The 18,860-nt window shown below is 53.9% G+C and overlaps 1 protein-coding gene across 5 annotated transcripts in view; it reads right to left on the bottom strand.

Annotated features, from left to right (window-relative positions):
- Positions 1 to 18,860, bottom strand: part of CAMK2A (calcium/calmodulin dependent protein kinase II alpha) — an 85,967-nt gene that overhangs the window by 66,447 nt on the left and 660 nt on the right. For all 5 annotated transcript variants that reach the window (XR_012896389.2, XM_089769460.1, XM_089769459.1 and 2 more), the window contains exon 2: positions 3,636 to 3,730. Coding sequence is in view for 4 of the 5 variants with exons in the window: in XM_089769460.1 (XP_089625586.1) it covers positions 3,636 to 3,730 (95 nt within the window). In the remaining variant the exon portion in view is untranslated. The remainder of the gene's footprint in view (positions 1 to 3,635; positions 3,731 to 18,860) is intronic.

Here is an 18,860-nt window from a genome sequence, read left to right as displayed (position 1 = left end):
TCAAAAGAGCGAGGGTAGCCATGGAAAATGAGAGCGCCTGGCCTAAAACACTGCAGTGACAGGGTGTGACTGCAGCTCCCGCAGATGTACCCATGCCAGCTTTAATCTGGCTAGCTTAGGCCGCTCACACTGTAGCCTGGGCTATAGGAGCCGGTAATTGCTTGCAAGCTAGCTAGCCTGCACTGTAGCGTGCTCAGGCCTGGCTTCCCCATTCCAGGACCCCAGCCAGCTAGATTAGCGCTAGCTCAGACAGCATCCGTGCGTGTGTCAAGCCCACCCTGTGACCGCAGAGCAGATGCATCCTTGGCCAATAGCTAGCCCAGTCCCTCCAGGTGAAAGGTGAATCGCAGGTTATGCCTACGCTGGTGCTGAAGTTGTATGTTCCAGGAGTCCAAGGCATCCGTGCGTTAGATCACATCGAGCTAGCCTGCTGCACACAGAGGCATAGCTCTGGCTCAAGCAGCAACCAGGGCTTACTGCCCCGAGAGTGCACCAAGCATTTCAGACAGGCTCCAGCTAGGGGTGACTAGCTGCTCACACCTCCCCGGCTTCCCTTCTCTTCTGATCCTCCTAGCTCAGCCAGGGCCGGCACGGGTCCGTCTGCTCCATCCGGAAGTGATGCTTTCCAACTCCGGTGCAGACTTACCCCCACACGGCCGCCATGTCGATACATAGGAGGAGTCAGTCGCTGATGCTTTCAGTCCAGCGCCTTGAAAGGCGACCGCAGGCCAGTAACTGCTGTGGAGGAGCAGCCCCATGGCCTGACCCCATTCAGCTCAGGACAGGCCGAAGCAAAAGATGGAGAGCAATGCCGATCTTTTAATGCCGCCGGTCAGCAGCAGGGTAGAACATCCCCATGCGGCAAAGCTGCCAGGCTCAGGCAGGTAGACGCGAACGTGGCGGCACAGGAAGGTCTGTTCTCGGTCTGCAGGCAGGGCCAGCGAGCCATGGAAAGCAGCAGGAGATTGTCAGCGAGCCCCGTGTTGTTAGGCCTCTGGAGGAAAACGGCTCCTAGATCTCACTTGACAGTTTTGGGTCTCAGAGACCTGACGCTCCCTTGCACAGCCAGTTCCGCCAAGAACAGCAACAATCAATTATGCAACGTTTTGCAGGCCACGTGCACCCGTGTGTGTGTGGCTGGGGGCAAGGGGAGGGAAGAGGAAAGGCGGCGGAGACTGCACGGAACAGCAGCTGGGACCAGATGCACTGAGCCACTCTGGAGGAGGCTTTCCACTCGGCAAAGCACCGTCACTGCTCGTGGCAGGCCACGGCGGTTATGCAGCAAGGCGGCTGACTCAGGCACCTCTGGAGAGAGCTGGGAAACAGGACACAGGCGGAAAAGAAAACAGGTTTTTCTTCCATGGCTGGAGGGCCATATTTCTCAGGGCTTTGGGGGTAGAAAGACTGGGGGCTGGTTAGAAAATCAGAAGGGCCAAACTGGTCAGACCAATGATCCAACTAGCCCAGGATCCTGTCTGACCATTGCTGGTGCCAGATGCCTCAAACAGAGTGAACAGAACAGGGGGTTATTGAGTGATCCATACCCTGTCGTGCAGTTCCAGCTTTTGGCAGCCAGAGGCTCAGGGATACCCGCAGCCGGGGGTTACATCCCGGCCCATCTTGGCTAATAGCTATGGGTGAATCTCTTCTTCAGGAACTTGCCTAATTCATTGTTGAACCCAATTATGTTTTGGCCTTCACAACATCCCCTGGCAGTGAGTTCCACAGGTTGCTTGTGTGCCGTGTGAAAGAAGCACTTTCTTATGTTTGTTTTAAACCCGATGCCTATTTGTTTCCTTGGGGGATCCTGCCCCCTGCCTTATGGCAAGGAGTAAATAACCCTTCCCCATTCACTTGCTCCACCCCATTCCTGGTAGTGACTGTTCCTTAATATGGCTCTCTAATGAGCATCTCCCTACCCGTGGCAACCGGTGACATGGGAGAGGCCAATGGGGACAGCATTGAGGAATCAAGGTGAAAGTCTACAGCTGCTTGGTAAAGCTCTGTGTCTCCTCCTGCCATTGCTACCAATGCTCCCTCGGCCACCGTTGCTGCTGCTCCTGGCTCCCCCCTTTCCAGCGCCCTTTGTTTCTTGGTGCCGTCCTGTGTTTGCTACTCCCCACTGGGATCGCCCAGCCGAGAACTGCTGGAGCAGTCCCGCTGGGTGCCGAGAGGAGTTTGGTTTCTGAGTTCAGCTGGCTGGAGAAAACCTCTAGAAGCACCAACCGGCTCCTGGCCCGAGCTGCCGCGCCTAGGAACGGTCACTGCTCAAGGCCCGACCGCTGCGTCACCGAGAAGGCAACAGCACCACAGGCTGGGGACCCCGACTGAGAGCCACGGGCAGAGCCGGCTTGAGCCATTCCTGTGTCCCGGGCAGCAGGTGCACGATGTATGCACGGCTCTGTCCCGGGCACACGGCGCATGCGCAGCCCCACCCCCCGGCACGCTGCGCACCTTACAGCTGCAGTTGGGCACGTGGCGCCTGATTGCAGCTCTAAGGGGCGCCGCGCAGCCCCCGGCCGCTGCCCAGCTAGTCCCCCCCTTAATCTGGCCCTGGACACGAGGGCAAGACGGCGATGGCTGCGGAGGAGGGGAGAAGTCACACGTGGAGGAGACGCCATCGCCACAGCTCAGCACGAAGCTCCAGACTTAGCCCCACAAATGGGGCCTGACAATGGGCGGAGCCGAATGCTCCCCACTCCCACTGGGGCAATGGGAGCTGCAGGGCCTCACCCTCTCGCAGGCCCAGGCCCCTAGAGCTGCAGTATTAACAGGCCAGAGGGGCTGATTTTGGTATGTTTTCCAGGCAGGGCAAAGCGTCACTTGGAGAACTGGTTTTCCTCTGCTGCGCCTCTCTTCTGTGCAACCCCCTATTATCCAAACCCAGCTGGGTCATCATCGCCCCGCCCCGTCCCCTGCATCCCGTCCCCAGTGATATGCCAGGGGTTCTGACCATTCAGGAAAATACTCTCATCTCTCCTCTTTCCTTCCCGCCCACCCAGAGTGGTCCTCAGCAGAACAGGCAGGAGCCAGTGTTCCCTCTAAGGCGGGGTGGGGAACCTTTTTTGGGCCGGGGGCTGCTGACCCACAGAAAAATCAGTCAGGCGCCGCACACAAGTAAGAAGAGAAACCCCAAACCCACACGGACGTGGCTGCTGACTGAGGAGACCCTCCCCACATTCCCCTCGCGCACCAGAGCCTAGGGGGGTCCCGCCTAGGAGATTTTGGGTGCTCCAGCCTCAGAAGGAGGCAGCAGGGAGGCTGGAGTGCCAGCGCGGGTTCCCCAGTGCTGGGGGGAGCCCTGAGCTTTGGGGGCTGGATCCAGGCAAGCCGGGGGCCACATCCAGCACCTGGGCCTTAGGTTCCCTACCTCTGCTCTAAGCTGAGTGCTTGGAGAGATTCAAATGTCCCCCAGCTGGCAGCATGTGGTGGTGCACAGCCGCACATGCCTCGGTGCACTTAACAAAATGTATTCCTGCCACGGATGGGAAACACTAGAGGGAACATGGGCGGGAGCTATTAAAGGTTAACACTCACCTTGGCCCCAAGCAGAGGAGGAGGGAGGACCAGGCAGTGGAATCAGTGGAAAGGGTCCTGCTCCTGGAAGCTGGACCGCCCGACTTAAGCGCACCTACCTCTGGCAGTGAGCTTCTTGGTGTTTATGATCTTGGCTGCATACTCCTGTCCTGCCAGCACCTTCAGACATCTCCGGACGATTGAGAAGGCACCTCTGGGGGAGACAAGAGCCCAGACAGTGAGAGGCGTTGGACTCGGAAGGCAAAGCAAGAGAATCACACGGCACCTGCCAGCACTGGGAGACCTGAAACACATGCATGAATTCTGGGCAAGGAGAGCTCTGGGGGGCGGACTCGGGAGTGGTAAGTAGAGTGATTGGAAAGAGAGGGATTATCCCATCCAAACTCAGCTAGATGGGAGAGGCAAAAGGGCCTCGCAGGGCGGGGGTAGGGCGAGAGGAGGCTTCGGGTTCTCCCCGGCCTCAGGCCAATCAGGGGGCTGCATGAAGCTTCCTTCGCTCTGCCCCGGCCCTGCAAGGAGCATGCGGCACTTCCAAGTACCACGTGCTCCTCGCAGGGCCAGGAAGCTTCCCGTGCTCTCCTAAAACCCCAAGCCCTGATTGGCCAGGGGACAGAGGAGTGCCCAAAGCCTCCTCCCCTGCTACCCTCGCATGGGTGCCTAGTGGGAAGGAGGGACAATCATGGTCTGTGGGTGGGGTAGCCCAGAAGAGTACTGGCCACGCCCCTTCTGGTTTAGACCATGCCCCTTCTGGGCAACCCACGGCACTTCAACGTTTTTTGAAGTAGCCCCTGGCCAAAAATTATTGCCCACCTCTGTGGCAGAGGCAGGCCCATTAGGAAAACGTTCCCCTCCTGCGAGATGCCTCTGGGAGGATAGGGTTGCGAGCACCGAGATAAGCATTTCAGTATTAGCAAAGCGACCCATTTATCTCCCCTCTTTTTCCTGGTTTCCTGGAAAGCTCAAAATCAAGCTTATTCTCCAGTGTTTTTCACATCTGCTTCTCTCCTAAACAGGCCGAAACCACCTTGTGTCGGATCAAACATCTCACGTTCCAGATTGCACCATTTGCCAGAAGCATTGGCTTAGGAAGAAGGAACAGAAACTAAAGTGGCTTTTAGGCACAAACTGATTGCGGCTGCTTTTTTCGCCTGTGCTTGCTGCTGTAAAATGACTGGGATACTACACCTAGGCAGAAAGCAAACCAACCCGCAGATCCACACCTGGGAACAGATGGCACAAGAAGCCCCTTTCACTAGCAAAGACGCAGAATCCGGTTCCACGTCTCACAGAGAAGCATCTAGTCCAAGTCTGCTGCTCCCCGGGTATTTTAGGACGATCGCTGAATGAGTAAATGTGTCTTGGAATCGCTCTGCAAGCGAGCGCGTGTCTTGAGAGCACATGTGCCTCTCGGGGCCAGGTGGAGGAATCTATGTATGGCATCTCGGGTGCACATGGGCAGATGGGTGGGTGGGTGTCTCCCAGGAACACGAGCACATGTGGGTGCCTCAGCCTGGTGAATGCATTTGGGGGGAATTGTGGGTCCCAGGCCTGCGGATGACAAGCGAGTGAATGGATGGGTGTGTTTCTTGGGAGCATGCAGGGGAGTCGCAAGGACAGGCATCTCAGCATCATGCATGTGTGTTTTGGGGGGCGGGTCATGCGAGTGGGTGACTGAGCATAAATCGAGTATTTTTAACCCGGGGGATCTGAACTACACCCTCCTCTGCCAATCCCACTCGGAGCCTCTTCCAGGCGGAGGCTGCAGAGCACGTTGAGGGTGCCAGACTGTGCTGCATGGGGGAGGGGAGGGTGTAACCACTTAGCAATAAAATGAAACCATTGCACTTGTGATCCAAGCAGATTCTGAAGCCAGATTTTAGCTTGGGGGGCGGGGGGGGGGGGAGTGTAACAAGGGACCCTCCATGGATCGGCACCATGGGGAGCATCACGGAGCCCTGTTTCCTCCAGGGAAAAGCCCGGAGGTTGAACCAGGTATATATGGGGAACCAGCAGCGTGGAGATGGGCTGGGGAGTTTGACAAGCGATTGTCTTAACTCTGCTGCCGCAGTCACTGAGAGCACATCTACACCGCAGGGCTAAATTCGAATTAAGCGACGCAACTTCAGCTACGCCAATTGAGTCGCTTAAGTCGAAATAGCTTCATTCGGCTTTTGGCGCTGCCTACGCAGCAGGAAGTCGAAGGAAGAGCTCTCTTCCTGCGACTTCCCTTACTCCTCATGCAATGAAGGTTACAGGAGTTGGTGTAAGAAGTCCTCCAGCTTGACATTGTTTCGCAATTGCGGCTAGCAGTGTAGACGTGCACTGTGTTATTTCGAAATAATGTCAGTTATTTTGAAATAATGCTGCTGTGTAGACATCCCCTAACAACTCGGACAATGCTCTACAGACGCCCAAGCAGGTGACAGGAGAGCAAAGGTCCCTCTCCTTTTGGAGAAGGGGACAGATCCACATGGCCTTCTCCCCTTCTTCCACTCAAACATTGTTACTGTATCATGGGGGACCAAAGAACTCAGCGCTCGGAGAATTTTTACCAGGCTGCGGGAAACGGGAAAGTAATGCTGGAAACTGAAGTCCATCTGAAAACTGAAATAGCATTTCTCTGAAGCATCAGCTGAACAGCCACCCTTGTGGGTAGGAAAAAATGACCAACATCCTCCCACAATTCACTCCGGAGTCTCTGCACCAGATTCTGCAGTGTGGCTTTGGAACAGTGACCCAGCTGAGACCAACACACTTTGGGTGCATCTAGATACCGGCGCTATTTCGGGATACTTCCAGTATCCTGAAATAGCTTCAAAATAACTGGCTCACTATTCTAACATCCCTGTAAATCTCGTTCCACAAAGATTAAGGGACGTTTCAGAATAGTGCTCTATTTTGAAATTTGGCCCTGTGTAGACAGCGCCAAATTTCGAAACAAGCTATTTTGAAATACACTTGAAATAAACTATGCAATTTGTGTAGCTCAAATTGCATAGCTTATTTCGAGCTACAGGTGCAGTGTAGATACAAGCTTTTAGTCCTGGGGGAATTCAGCAATTGCTGCTTTTGGAACCATCGTAAAATTGCAGCATTCCCCCCGTGCTGACAACACATTGCCCTTTAGGAATTCATACTGGATTTGAGCTCATGTTTTATAGCTGCAAGGAGAGGTACAACCCACCCACAGCAGGCCTGCTGAATAGGAGCTAGGACTCTGCATTCAATAATCTTTCTGCCAGATCCAGTCAAATCAATCAACCAACAATCAGAAGCAATTCTGCCCCCCTTCCTTTCCTCCACACCCCCTATAAACGGGAAAGGAATAAAATCAGGAAACAGGCTAGGCTCTTTGCTGAGCGACGGTGAACAATTGATTTTCCCGATGGGGGTGGGAGGAGGCAGGCAATTTGGGTTTGAAAACGAATCTTTAGTGAAATGGGAAAGCAATGGGGTGCGAGAAACCGCAGGAAAGATCTTATTGAAATTTCAGTGGAGAAGCCAACCTACGCGTCCCGAGCCCCAGCGGGAAAACACTCCACAGGGTCACATGGCTGCAGCCACGGGAGACCCTCCTGGAGAGGTTTGAAAGACGAGAAAGCCACCCGGGACCTTTCCCTGCTTCTCGGTCCCGGGGGAGCCTGTGATTTGTTCTTGGCCGCTGTCAGAGCTGAGCAATTAATACCCTGGAGCGCAAGGGGTCTAAGTGGAATGTGGGCGGCAGGAGAGAGCGGAAGGAGTAAATGTTGCATTTCATTCCTGTTTTCCCACTGAGGGGCTGCCTATCCATTCTGGGCCCTGGGGGTTCCTGGGGTGCATGTGTCTTCCACTCACCTGCCTCCTGGGAAGCAGGGAATTTAGGGTCAGCGAATCCCCTCTCAACAGAACCCCACCCTCTGGTACCAGGCTGGAATGAAACCAGTGCTCCGAGGCCTGGGACAGCCTGGCTCGCACACAGAGTGAGTCTACACAACCATCCAGCCAACATCGTCAGCCCGGTCCTCCCTCCTCCACTGTTGGTTACTGGCACGTGACGTGTCTGGCTCTGGGTGAGCTCTTTGGGGCAGGGACCGTCACTTCCTACGTGTTTGCCCCGCAAAAGCCAGCACCCAACCCAATGGGCTGCTATTGCCAGACAAATCAGGGCTAAGGGTGCCGTCCACTACTGTCAACGCGCATGATTTTATGGGAAACCTTACTATCGGGGGGGGGTCTTAAAGTCCCAATTTCAGGATTTGGGCTGATTGCTAGAAATCTCAGCTTTCGTTTGCAAACAACATGGAAATGTCTAGCACTCGTGGTTGCGGGAGAAGAGCTGGCAGACACGGCCTGAGCGCGACGTAAAGGCGCAGACACCAGAAGGCAAAGAGGCCCATGCTTGCTTGGTTTTTTTCCCCCAAATCCCACAGCGCCTCCAGTCCTGGGAATGAGCTCGCCAGCTCACTGGACGCCTCCCTCTAGCTGGTGTCTCCTGTGTTCTCGCTCTTCCCTCTAGTCCAATCCCATGTCACTCTGGGGCCACGGCCCTCGGCAGCACCCACACCAGTCTCTCTGCGCCCTTTTCTGGAGGGGTGCTGTTTATCCAACCGCACACTCCAGGGTCCTCCCCTCCCAAGAGGCACCCAATTCCCTGCACCCACCTTGCCTCAGTGACCCACTGCCAGTCTTCATCTAGCCCCTGCCTCAGAGGCAAACTGCAGTCTGGAATGGCCACTCATCACTGGCTAAGGGGTGTGGACCTGCCACCCCAGCCTACCATGGCTGCCTCGCTACAGCCCTAGTAGCTTCAGGCCCTGCAGCCTGGGAGCTTGGTTGGCCTGAGCTGAGCTGGCCCTGCAGAAGCCACCTGCTTCCCAGGCAGCCAGGTCCCTGCTATTCTCTAGCCAGAGCCAGAATGAGCTTCCTGCTCTTCCTCCAGGAGCCCTTCTTTATATACCCCCAGCTGGGCCCTCATTAGCCAGAGCTGCCTCAGCTGGGGCTTCACTGGCAGCCCTCACTCAGGGCTGGGGTTTTGCCCTTAAAGGGCCAGTGCAGGGCAAATGCCCTGTCACAAGGTCCAACCATTTTTTGACCCAACGAATTGGGGCTGGCATTAGCAAGAGTGCCCTCAACTCCCGCTGCTTGCCAAGGGCATCACGATCATGCCTTGATAGTCAAATATGGACAGAAAGTCCCTGCACTGAGATCTACGGCCCTTTGCTATCTAGGGTTGCTATCTGGTATTGGCCCAGACAGTCCGGTATTTGCGGCCTCTGTCCGGGAAAAAAACCCGGAAAATAGCAGACATGTTTTTCTCAGATGGAAGGCCACTTGGGACATTTCTCCCCTGCCGCATCTGGCGGGGGTGGGGGGAGCGGCGAGTGAGGGGATTTAAAGGCGCAGTGGCTCTTCTTTTTGGTGCAGTTTTTTTTTCTCAACAACTTTGGTCTTCTCCCTTTTTTTTTTGTTTTTTGCTCAACCAATTTTTTTTCCCCACCATGTTCGGTGTTTTTAATGAAAGTATCTGGCAACCCTATTCCTATCATACATCCAGGGAGTGGCCTGCGATCCTCCATATCTCCCGAATGCCTCAGCAGGAGACTGCCAATACATCACAGTCTACATTGCTATACAGTAACTTTCCACTGTCTAAATCACTAAAGGAAATAATTCATTTAAATTCAAATAAACATTCCAGAAAGAGGAATCATCAGGAAACTTGAGAAGACCACAAGCCGGACATGTATCCTTCACTGGGGTAGCAGCACGTTTTAACACACTTGAGTATTCGACTCTTCCCTGCCTTTGTAACAGATCACAGAGCACAGAAATATCATGTGATGAATTAAAAAGAGAGCACCAGAAGGAATGTGGCACTGGCCTTTCATCACAAGAACAGTTAAGTTCCAATTTGGTTCAAGTCATCAGTGGAATGAGTCTGCAGGGCTCAGCTGAGTAGATCTTTATCAGCGACAAAACTGCCAGTTACAGAGTTTCTGCTAAGGAGACTATGGGACTGAGAATAGGAGGGGAGGAATTTCCAAATTGGACCAAGCTGCGGTCCATCTAGGAGTCTGTCTCTGACAGCGTGCAGTAGAGATGCCTCGGAGAACAACATGAGAATCCCCCAGTGAGTTCCAGTCTGTTTATAAGTTTTGTGGAAAACATTTACTTTGCCTGCTTTTGAATTTCTTAATTTTTAATTGCAGTGAATGACCCCTTGTTCTTGTGTTATGAAACAAGGAGAACAGAAGTTTCTGATCCACCTTCGCTGGACTTTTCATTATTAGATACACTTTTATCATGCCCCCTTTTCTGCATCTCCTTTGAAAGGTAAGCAATCACAGTCTTTTCAATCTCTTTTTCTCAGAGGCTGTCTCTAGACTAGCCAGTTTTTCCGGAAAATCAGCCGCTTTTCCAGAAAAACTTGACAGCTATCTACACTGGCCGCTTGAATTTCTACAAAAGCACTGACTTTCTACTGTAAGAAATCAGTGCTTTTTGCGGAAATACTATGCTGCTCCTGTTCGGGCAAAAGTCCCTTTTGCGCAAAAGGGCCAGTGTAGACAGCTGAGATTTTTTTTGCGCAAAAAAGCCCCGATCACGAAAATGATGATCGGGGCTTTTTTGCACAAAAGTGCATCTAGATTGCGGAAAAGCGTCCGTGCCAATCTAGACGCTCTTTTCCAAAAATGCTTTTATCGGAAAACTTTTCCGTTAAAAGCATTTCCGGAAACTCATGCCAGTCTAGACGTAGCCAGAGAGTTTTGTCTGCTTTGATCATTCTTGCCTCCCTTTTCTGAAATCCCTTTGTCAAGGCAAGGTGGGAAACAGCCTTGACATGGTGGCAGAAGTGGGATATGTAGAAAAGCCAGCACTCCTCCCATCCATCACACCCCTAGTTATGCAATATCCTTTGGGTGTGTCTAGACTACAGGGTTTTGTCGACAAAAGTGGCCTTTTGTCGACAAAACTATTCCTGCGTCTACACTACTACCGCGTTCTGTCGACAGTAAGTCGACAGAATGCGGCAGTTTTATCGACGGCAGTAAACCTCGTTTTACGAGGAATAGCGCCTTTTTTTGAAAGTACTCTTTCAAAAAAGGGCACTATTGCATGCAAACTGCTTTTTCGAAAGAGAGTCTACACTCTCTTTCAAAAAAGCAGCTTGCTTTTTCGACAGAACTGGCTGTAGTCTAGATGCTCTTTTTCAACAGAGGCTTTGTCAACAGTATCTGTCGACAAAGCCCTTGTCGAAAAAGGCGTCCAGTCTAGACGTAGCCTTTATGAGGTGGTGGGATCAGGACTACATCGCAAAGAAGCCACACCAGTGATTTCTATAAGGGCATTATAATAGTCTTCGTATTACTCTCCATCTCATTGCTTATGCAGCCTTGAGTCTGGTTTGCTTTTTGGCCATCGCGGCCCACAGGGAAGTTGTTCCCACTGAGCTGTCTGGTGGCGCAGCCTTGCATAAAGCTGTGGTTCTGTGGAAGTCCACACTTGTGCTATGTGCATGGCCCAGGGAGCATGTGCATTTCAGTTATGTGGGTGTGTGACCGGGCGTGTGTGCGTTGGCACAGGTGGGTGTCAAGAGAGCCCAAAACCCAGCGTTATGGGGCGTAGCCAGGTCGGCTCGGCGTGCATGCACAAGGCACTCCTGCGTTGGCAGAGGAAATCAGAGAGTGCTTGTTGCACGATGTTTTCACACGTCTTGGCTGCATCGGGGCGGTTACTCATTGCTGGCCCTGGGTGCTGCTGAACTGGCACTTTACATGTGCCTGCAGGAGCCGTGTTCAACTGCTGCTCAGCACACAGGGGGCTGGCACTCGCTACCAATGGGGAGACCTGTCAGTACAGACTGAGCTTCGGGGCTGGGCATCGGGAAGCGTTCAGAGGGCCTGCGCGCGCACACGCTGCATGGGGAGTTCTAGGATAGCGCGCACTGTCAGGTGTTCAGGGCGTCCGTCGTGTGAAGGCTGCAGGGGAGGCCTGCAGTGTGTATGGGCTGGAGGAAACACACAGAGGGCCTGTGTGTGCAGGCTGCAGGGAGCATTCACCATCTGCGTGCTGCAGGGGGATTGAGAGCGGCAATATTTCAGTCTGTGTGTGGGCGGATGCGTGGGTGCCTGGATCCGTACATGTGCGCAGCGAGAGAGGAAGCATGTATTGACTTTCCAGTGCTTCCCCTCCTTGGATTTACCATCCCAGCCCCACTGCCTTCCGGCTCCGGCTGATCACGCCCCAGCTTTAAACACAGGACAAGGGAGCAAGCCAGGGCCAATGCTGGCTGCCCACGGGCAGCAAACCCTCAGGCATCGGGCGGAGTCCTGAGGCCGACTGCACATCTGTCCTGCAGCCACGGGGGCACACTCCACACTTGGCAGAACATGGGGCTGAGCCCCGAGAGCCTTTCCCCCGCTGCTCGAGGGCTGCTTGCTGCAACTAGCTCTCGGGGAAGCAGTGCTCAGGTCACTTGGTGGGACCACACAGGCAGCCCCTTTCTCAGTGTGACTGTGTAACCCACACACCTGCTGGGGAGCTGCACTGCCCCCTCTGGTGGCACCGAGCCAGGTGGCTTTTCGCTCAAACCGTAGAGGCTCCAGAGAACCCCGGTTCGATCCTGCCTCTTGGTATTACAACATCAGCACTGCCTTCCCCAGCTCCCACCCACAGACCCGGGGGTCCCTTTCCCTGCTCCCTGCCAACGTACAGTATTCTGTACTGCCTGGATATGTTCCCCAGCCCACACACTGCAGCTAGGGGCTGTCATCCCCTGCAAATACAGACTGTCCCCGCCCCATGCCTCACCTCTGGGGGAGACTCACTCTCAGCCACCGCACCCCCCCCCGCGAGCAAGGCTCACAGCCCTCCGTTCCCCACAAACTGTGAGCCCCACACGCGGCTGCTCTTCTCTCCACAGCTTCCCCCCTCCCCCGGGACGCCTCACCTCTGCTGTTCCTCTCACACAGCAGTCCTCACAGCGGGAGGATTTTGGGTGGGGGAGTTCAACGAGCAGCGCAGGAGTAGCAGGGGCACAGCCCTGAACCCGTGTTCTCAGCAGCCCCCCCTCTCCAGAGCCACGGCTAGCCAGGAGCGAGGACAGATTGCAGCGGAAGAGGGAAATCTACACCCGTCCGACACAGTCCACACCTGCTCTAGAGGGTCAGAGCCTCCTCCCTGCCTGGCATTCGGTTTTGTTAGCAAAGTAATTCAAAATAAGACAAAGCTTCCTTCCACAGCTGGGTAGCTACTGGAGCCAGGGTTCCTCCCTGAGACCTGCTCAGCCCAGCCACTCCCTCCTCAACCTGTCATTTCCACCACCCTGAAATCGAGGGTTGAGTTAACAGGCGGACTGCAGCAGTGGATTCACTTGGCACGTCCCAGCAGGCTCAAAACCTGTTAACTGTCTGGTTCTCGCAACACTGCAAACACGGCGCACCACCCTCACCCCAGGTCACCATGTGCCCCCCCCCAATGTGCCTGCTTTGTCTGTGCTGCCCTAGTCTTGGTACGTGGGGTAGTGCTGGTACCGGCCCTACAGGTCTCGACTAGAGATGGAAACAGGCAAAGTGATGGAGGAGGGGGCAGTTGTCATTGCCAAATCTTTCAGGGCAGGTTTTGGTTCTGATCAGTGAGCTCAGGGTGCGGTTTGGATCAGGGTCCTGCTTAAGGGAGGGCGGAGGAACTGTTCCAAGTTAGCTTCGGGAGGCAAGAACTGCTCCTGCTGCATGAATTCATCTTCACGGCGGCGTGAGCTTCAGTCTGAAATTGGCACCATTGACTCTGCTTAAACAAAAATCATTCTGAATCCAAAAGTCTCTCTCCAGGTGGCTGGTAACCTGCCATCCTCTCTGCTCTCAGTCCAAGCACCAGCGGGCCTGCTCTCCCTCGCACGTATGCACCTTGACGGGTTCGGTCTCGGAGGAAACAGTGTCGCCAGCTCCCCACTGAAGCCAGGCCGTATTAGGACGGGGGCATCTCATGGGCCCTAGGATTTGAGGCGGCAGCTGGAACTCATCACCTGGGTGTCACTGACAAATGCACTCCTGCTTTCTCCCGCTCCAGCCAGAGTTGGGTCTTTTTGTAGGCGCCCTTCAACTGAGAGATCACCCCCCCCACATCCCGTACTGGCCGACATCCACTACCCCAGCCCCAGAGACAACACACAGGGTCAGCTTCCAGTGCAAGCAAAGCTGGAGGTCACAGGGCCCTGCATCCCACACAAGCTCTGCAATGCTCCAGCCAGCCCTCTCCAGCCCTGGGAGCCAAGTGCCACTCGACCTGACCCCTGCGCCTGCAGACAGCAGCTCACGGCCTCCTCCTCCCCCGCCCTGGTGGCTTGCAGGATTTGGCCTGCTGAGCAGTCACTCTAACACAAGGACTCTTTGCCTCGCTGTGTTTCACACCTTCCCTGCCAGCACCCGCCTCCCTTCTGCACCTCCTCCTCCTCCCAGGCAGTGAAAGCACGGATCCCCTTTCTAGAAAGGAGAGGGTGGGTGGTAGTGGTGGGGTTGTGCTTTTCCTCCCCCCCACCCCCTTTTTTTTTTAACAAAGTCATCTTCTCCTGCAGCGCTGGGAGCAAAGGGCTGATTATACAGTGCTGCGCGCTGATTTCCTCCAGCCCCTCCCGTCACCTGCCGTGGGGGCGGACTCCAAGAGCAGAGAGGAGCCTGGAGCCAGAAAGAGGCATTCCTTCTATTTGTCTCCCTCCCTCGCCGACTGCCTCTCCCCACCCGCCCAACTGCGCGCCCCTCTTGTTCCTCAGCTGTTTGTTTTGTTCCCCAGCCTCCTCGGGGCAGATGGCGCTCGCGATCCCTATGGCGCCTCGAAGCTGGAGAACACGGGATTCTCGCTTCTCCAGGAAAGGTGGCAAGATTGAAGAGTCTGGTCTCTCCTAGGAGGAGCCAAGTTCTTTCTCCTCGGGCCCGGCAGGAGGCTGGGAGCACAGCCATGCTGGGAGGAAGACAGACGCTAGGAATGCTTCCTCCTGTCCCTGAGAGATCTTGGAGTGATTCGAACGGACGGATCCAGCAGCCCCAGATTCAGCTATGTCTTCACCAAGCCGATTTCCACCTCCTGCCTCTCTACTCCTGGCCCTGCCCTGCCCTCAAACCATGAAGCCCTTCCCCGCCTCGCACGAACCATGTGTTGGCTTTCCCTTGGGAGCAGCCATCCTGTACAAGCAATGGCTCATACAGCTGGCAGGGGAAATGCTCAGGGCATGACCTCAACAGCCACAGCTGAGTGGAGAGATGAAAGGGCCAGGACACACCGAGCGCTGCTGAGGATAAGACATCCAATTGGGAGCCAGCAGGGTCCTTCTCCTCTGCTGTCTCAGTGCCTGCTACTTCTCAGGGAGATGAGGAAACCCCTATAAAGCTCCTAGGCAACCGTGGAATATTTTGCCTGGAGAAGGGGAAACTTGCTCCTCTCCAGCGGTGACCCTCTTACATCCTTGGATTTGGTTCTCCCGCCCTTAAGCAGGAGTAATGTTGATTGCTATTCGTGGCCATCGCATTAACCAGCCACCATGATCTGTCTCCCTGCACGGCTAGGGAAACTGGCATCAGTGTTCAGTTCATGCCAGAGTCAGGGGAACTCCGACCCCATCCTCTCCAACTTGTCTCCCCACAGCCTGGCTCAGGACCTCCAGCACACCCAGCTCCCTGCTCTTCGGAGATGGGAGACCAAGCCCCAGACCGCAAGGTAACCTGAAGCTCGCAGAGCATCCTATAAACCCCGCCTCATTCGTGTACCAGCAGCTTCAGGACAATGACATGGCCCTGAAGATGGGACCCAGGAAATCCAAGATTTTTATCTTCTTGGGGACCTTTGAGTCCTTCTCTCAATTAAGGGAGCTGCTCATTGAGGACTCTTGCTCCTACCAGAATCCATCATACCGAGTGGATAGTAGACCATGTAAAGAGATTCCTTCTCCTTCCACGAAAGGCAGCGCCCACACCGCCCGGGCACCCAGCCAGGATAAGAAATTAATGCAGCTCTCCGAAAGTCAGGGCAGGAGCTGAGCAAAATCTGTCCTTTCCATCCCACAGGCAAGTCCAGTATTTCAACATTCCATTTTTTCACATCACAAAATATTCCAAAATACCGTGATTCGGGAATGTGGAAAGGTTTCCCTTTGGGGTGCCCGAAACGGAACATTTTGGGTGTGCTGAACTGACTCCGCATGAAGCAGGATGTGTCAGTTCCACGTTAAACGGTTTTGCTTCATTGTAGAAGTGGTAGTTTTGGACCTGGGCACTCAAGAGACTACATCTCCCATGATGCACCATGCAGCAAAGACCAAGAGGGGTTCCTACAGCAGTATGGGAGATGTAGTACTCCATAGAGTGAAGCCCATAGGAGCGAACAGAGGCCTACACTACAAGTCCCAAGGGGGAGGCAGGAAATACTGACCGAGGGAGGGCAGGGGGAAATGCAGTTTAACATTCTATTGAACTGAATCAAAATGAAACATATCGGGTCAGTACCACGAAACACATCAATCAGATTTAGATGGAACTGACCTGACTTTTTTTGGATTTTCCCAAAAAACACATGAAACCAGCAACACTGTAATTTTTCCCCATCGAAAATTTAATTTTTTTTAGGTACTGCTTTGCAATTGGAAGACCATTGCACTGGGCAAATCCCCATAGCTCTACTCTGCAGGTGGTCTTGTCAGCCCAGGAAGTCACAGCAAGGCCCACCGTGCACTTGGGAACAGACCCCCAGAGATGCAGTTTCATCCCAACCTCCACCCCCCTTCAAGCTCGCCCACAATGTATAGTCCTCTCTGGAGTTAGCAAGCTAGATCTCTTCAACACACGCAAACAAAGAACACGGTGGGCAAGCGAAGGACAGAATCTATCCTGCCTCTGAACTACTCCCTTCAGTCAGATCAATTCTCAACATGAGTGGTACCAAGAAAGGGGGAAGCCTTCCTAGCTACTCAGTGGAAAGAGGGTTTGGAGCATGGGTAGCAACATGGCCTGCTTAAATCCACAGGTTCAGATCCTGGCTGGACAGACTTGGCCTATCATGTATCCAACGTGAAGAGATTTTTAGAAGCCATGGCAAGACCAGGCCCTGCCTGCCACTGGGAGTGTTGTTTGTTTATCTCTGGATTTGGAAAAACTCACCCATTGAAAATGCCTCCACTGGAGAGTGAAAGCTTAGAACCAGCTGGCTGGTCCCAACAGACATTCACGCCTGAAGATCGAGACTGAACGATATTAACGCTCCAATTGACAGGAGGGGTTTGCCTAAGTGGGCCAGGCTACCGTCTCTCCTGGGCACCCTGCTATGCTTGGTTGCAGCCTGCGCAATGCTTGGCTGGTGCCGACCCTTCCCCAGAGGCAGCTGCTTTGCAGCCATGTGGTGTGAATCTGTGAAGCGCTTTGGGATTCATCAGGATGGAAGGTGATTCGCAAACACAAAATGTTAATGCCATTAAATAATAAGTCAAACATTCTCCGGGCAACACTAGAAAAGCGTGCCTTATTTCCCCGAGAAACGACGGAGGAAACATGTTCTAGGGCTTGTATATGTAACATGTGCCCATGCAGTGTCTATCCCATGCTGGCTGGGTCACACCCTATTATCCTCCACACTTCCTATGCCGCACGGCTTCCCTATCTTTTCTAGGCACTCCTATATAATTTATAGCCATCCCTGCCGGGCCATATACCCCTTTTTATTCCTTGTCTCCCCCATCCGCACCAACAGCACCTGTGAACGCTTCACACGGTTGCAGTCCCTCCCGCCCCTCCACACGCCGCCACCGCCACCGCCACGCAGCAGCACGCGTGAGGAGCTGAGAAGCCTCTGGAAGAAACAGGTTTGAAGAAACCCCTCGCAGGGAAGCACAGCTTGCCCCTTTCCGACTGACCCGCCCGATTTGTCTCCATTTATCGCACAGACCCGGTCACTGCCTCGTTGCTTCACTTTCGTCCGAACTGCAATCACCCAGGAGTGACGCAGTCACCAAACATTGGTGAAAAATAAACACAGCATGTTGTGCACCTCACAAGTCATTTTCTGTTTCACCATAGGCGTACACATGCACATCCTGGAACCAGCTAGACACCGACTTTCCTAGAGTTGCACCCTTTTCAGCTGACTGCAAATTTGGCCCAGCTGGTCGTTCCCCTTTCTCTTTTGCACAGGAAATACTAGTCATTTTCAGTCCAGAGGCAAGCAACCTCCTCTCTCTCCTCCTTTCTCCATCTTCGCTCCCAGTTTTGTATCCCACATGCCTGCACACAGTCACAAATGAACCCAGCACCCACCTGTGCATATGCACATGCAAGGGCGTACAAAACACATATGTGCACGCATGCTGTGATGTATGTCCTGGAACCAAGAGGTACAACTTCACATTCGAAACCGATACACACAGTCATACACAAGATGCACATGCAGACTCCAACAGCCAAACCAACGCATATGCTCGCAATGCACACATTCAAAGGTAATGGTGTGCACAAAATTCACATGCAAATTCAAAGAGAGGCACACAAACATGAAAGCAGCTTGTGCTCAAAAAGATGCACCCCTTTATACACACATCTAGATGGACGCATGTGTGTGGGCGCACACCCGCACACACAAAATGCACACCATCAGACATGAGGTTCCATCCTGATGGTGCTGAACACTCTGAATACCCTCCGACTTCCATGGAAGCAGAAGACTTTTTGCACCTCACTAGCATGCTCCGCACCCTGCAGGATCAATCCTCCAAGGCACACACGTTTAGACAGAGGCACACAAACACATGCATGCGCCCCGCAAGACAGACCCCTACACATATGCACGCAAAGAAATACCCAGACATGCCAAACCAGACACAGCCCGCCCTGTACATGACAGTCTCTTGAAACTGAACTGTCAGTCTCGCTCTCTACCGACTGTTGGGCTCCCTGGCACACAGGTGCCTGTCCAAGCAATCAGGAGCAGTGCTGCTCATAAGAAGTGTCACCCTGCTCCAAGCTAGCCAGGGCAGCACAGAAAATGGGTGAGGGGTGGGGGGCGGATGTGGCTGCTGTCCTGGATTCTTCCATGAATTTCTAAACCCCAGTTCTCCTGGGAGACAGACATCACCAGGCAGGTTGTTTCCTGCTGAAATCCAGCACAGAGAATCTCCCCCGGAAAAAAAAAAAACTTAACGCGATGCAGAACAAAAAACTCAGACAGCTGCCTCCTCTCTCTCGATGCAGCTGGGCAAGTTTCCAGGAAGAATTAGCAGCATCCCTGGGGATCGGGGGGTGGGAGGGAGAGTTGTTTTCTGAAATGAGGGTCATTTCACAGTGGCCCCCTTTTGCAGAGGCAGCTCGGAG

The sequence above is a fragment of the Pelodiscus sinensis genome, chromosome 16 (genome assembly GCF_052426305.1).
Source record: "Pelodiscus sinensis isolate ZL-2025 chromosome 16, ASM5242630v1, whole genome shotgun sequence".
NCBI classification, from domain to species: domain Eukaryota; kingdom Metazoa; phylum Chordata; order Testudines; family Trionychidae; genus Pelodiscus; species Pelodiscus sinensis.
Note: the sequence above shows the minus strand (reverse complement) of the source record. Positions and strands in the feature narration are given on the sequence as shown.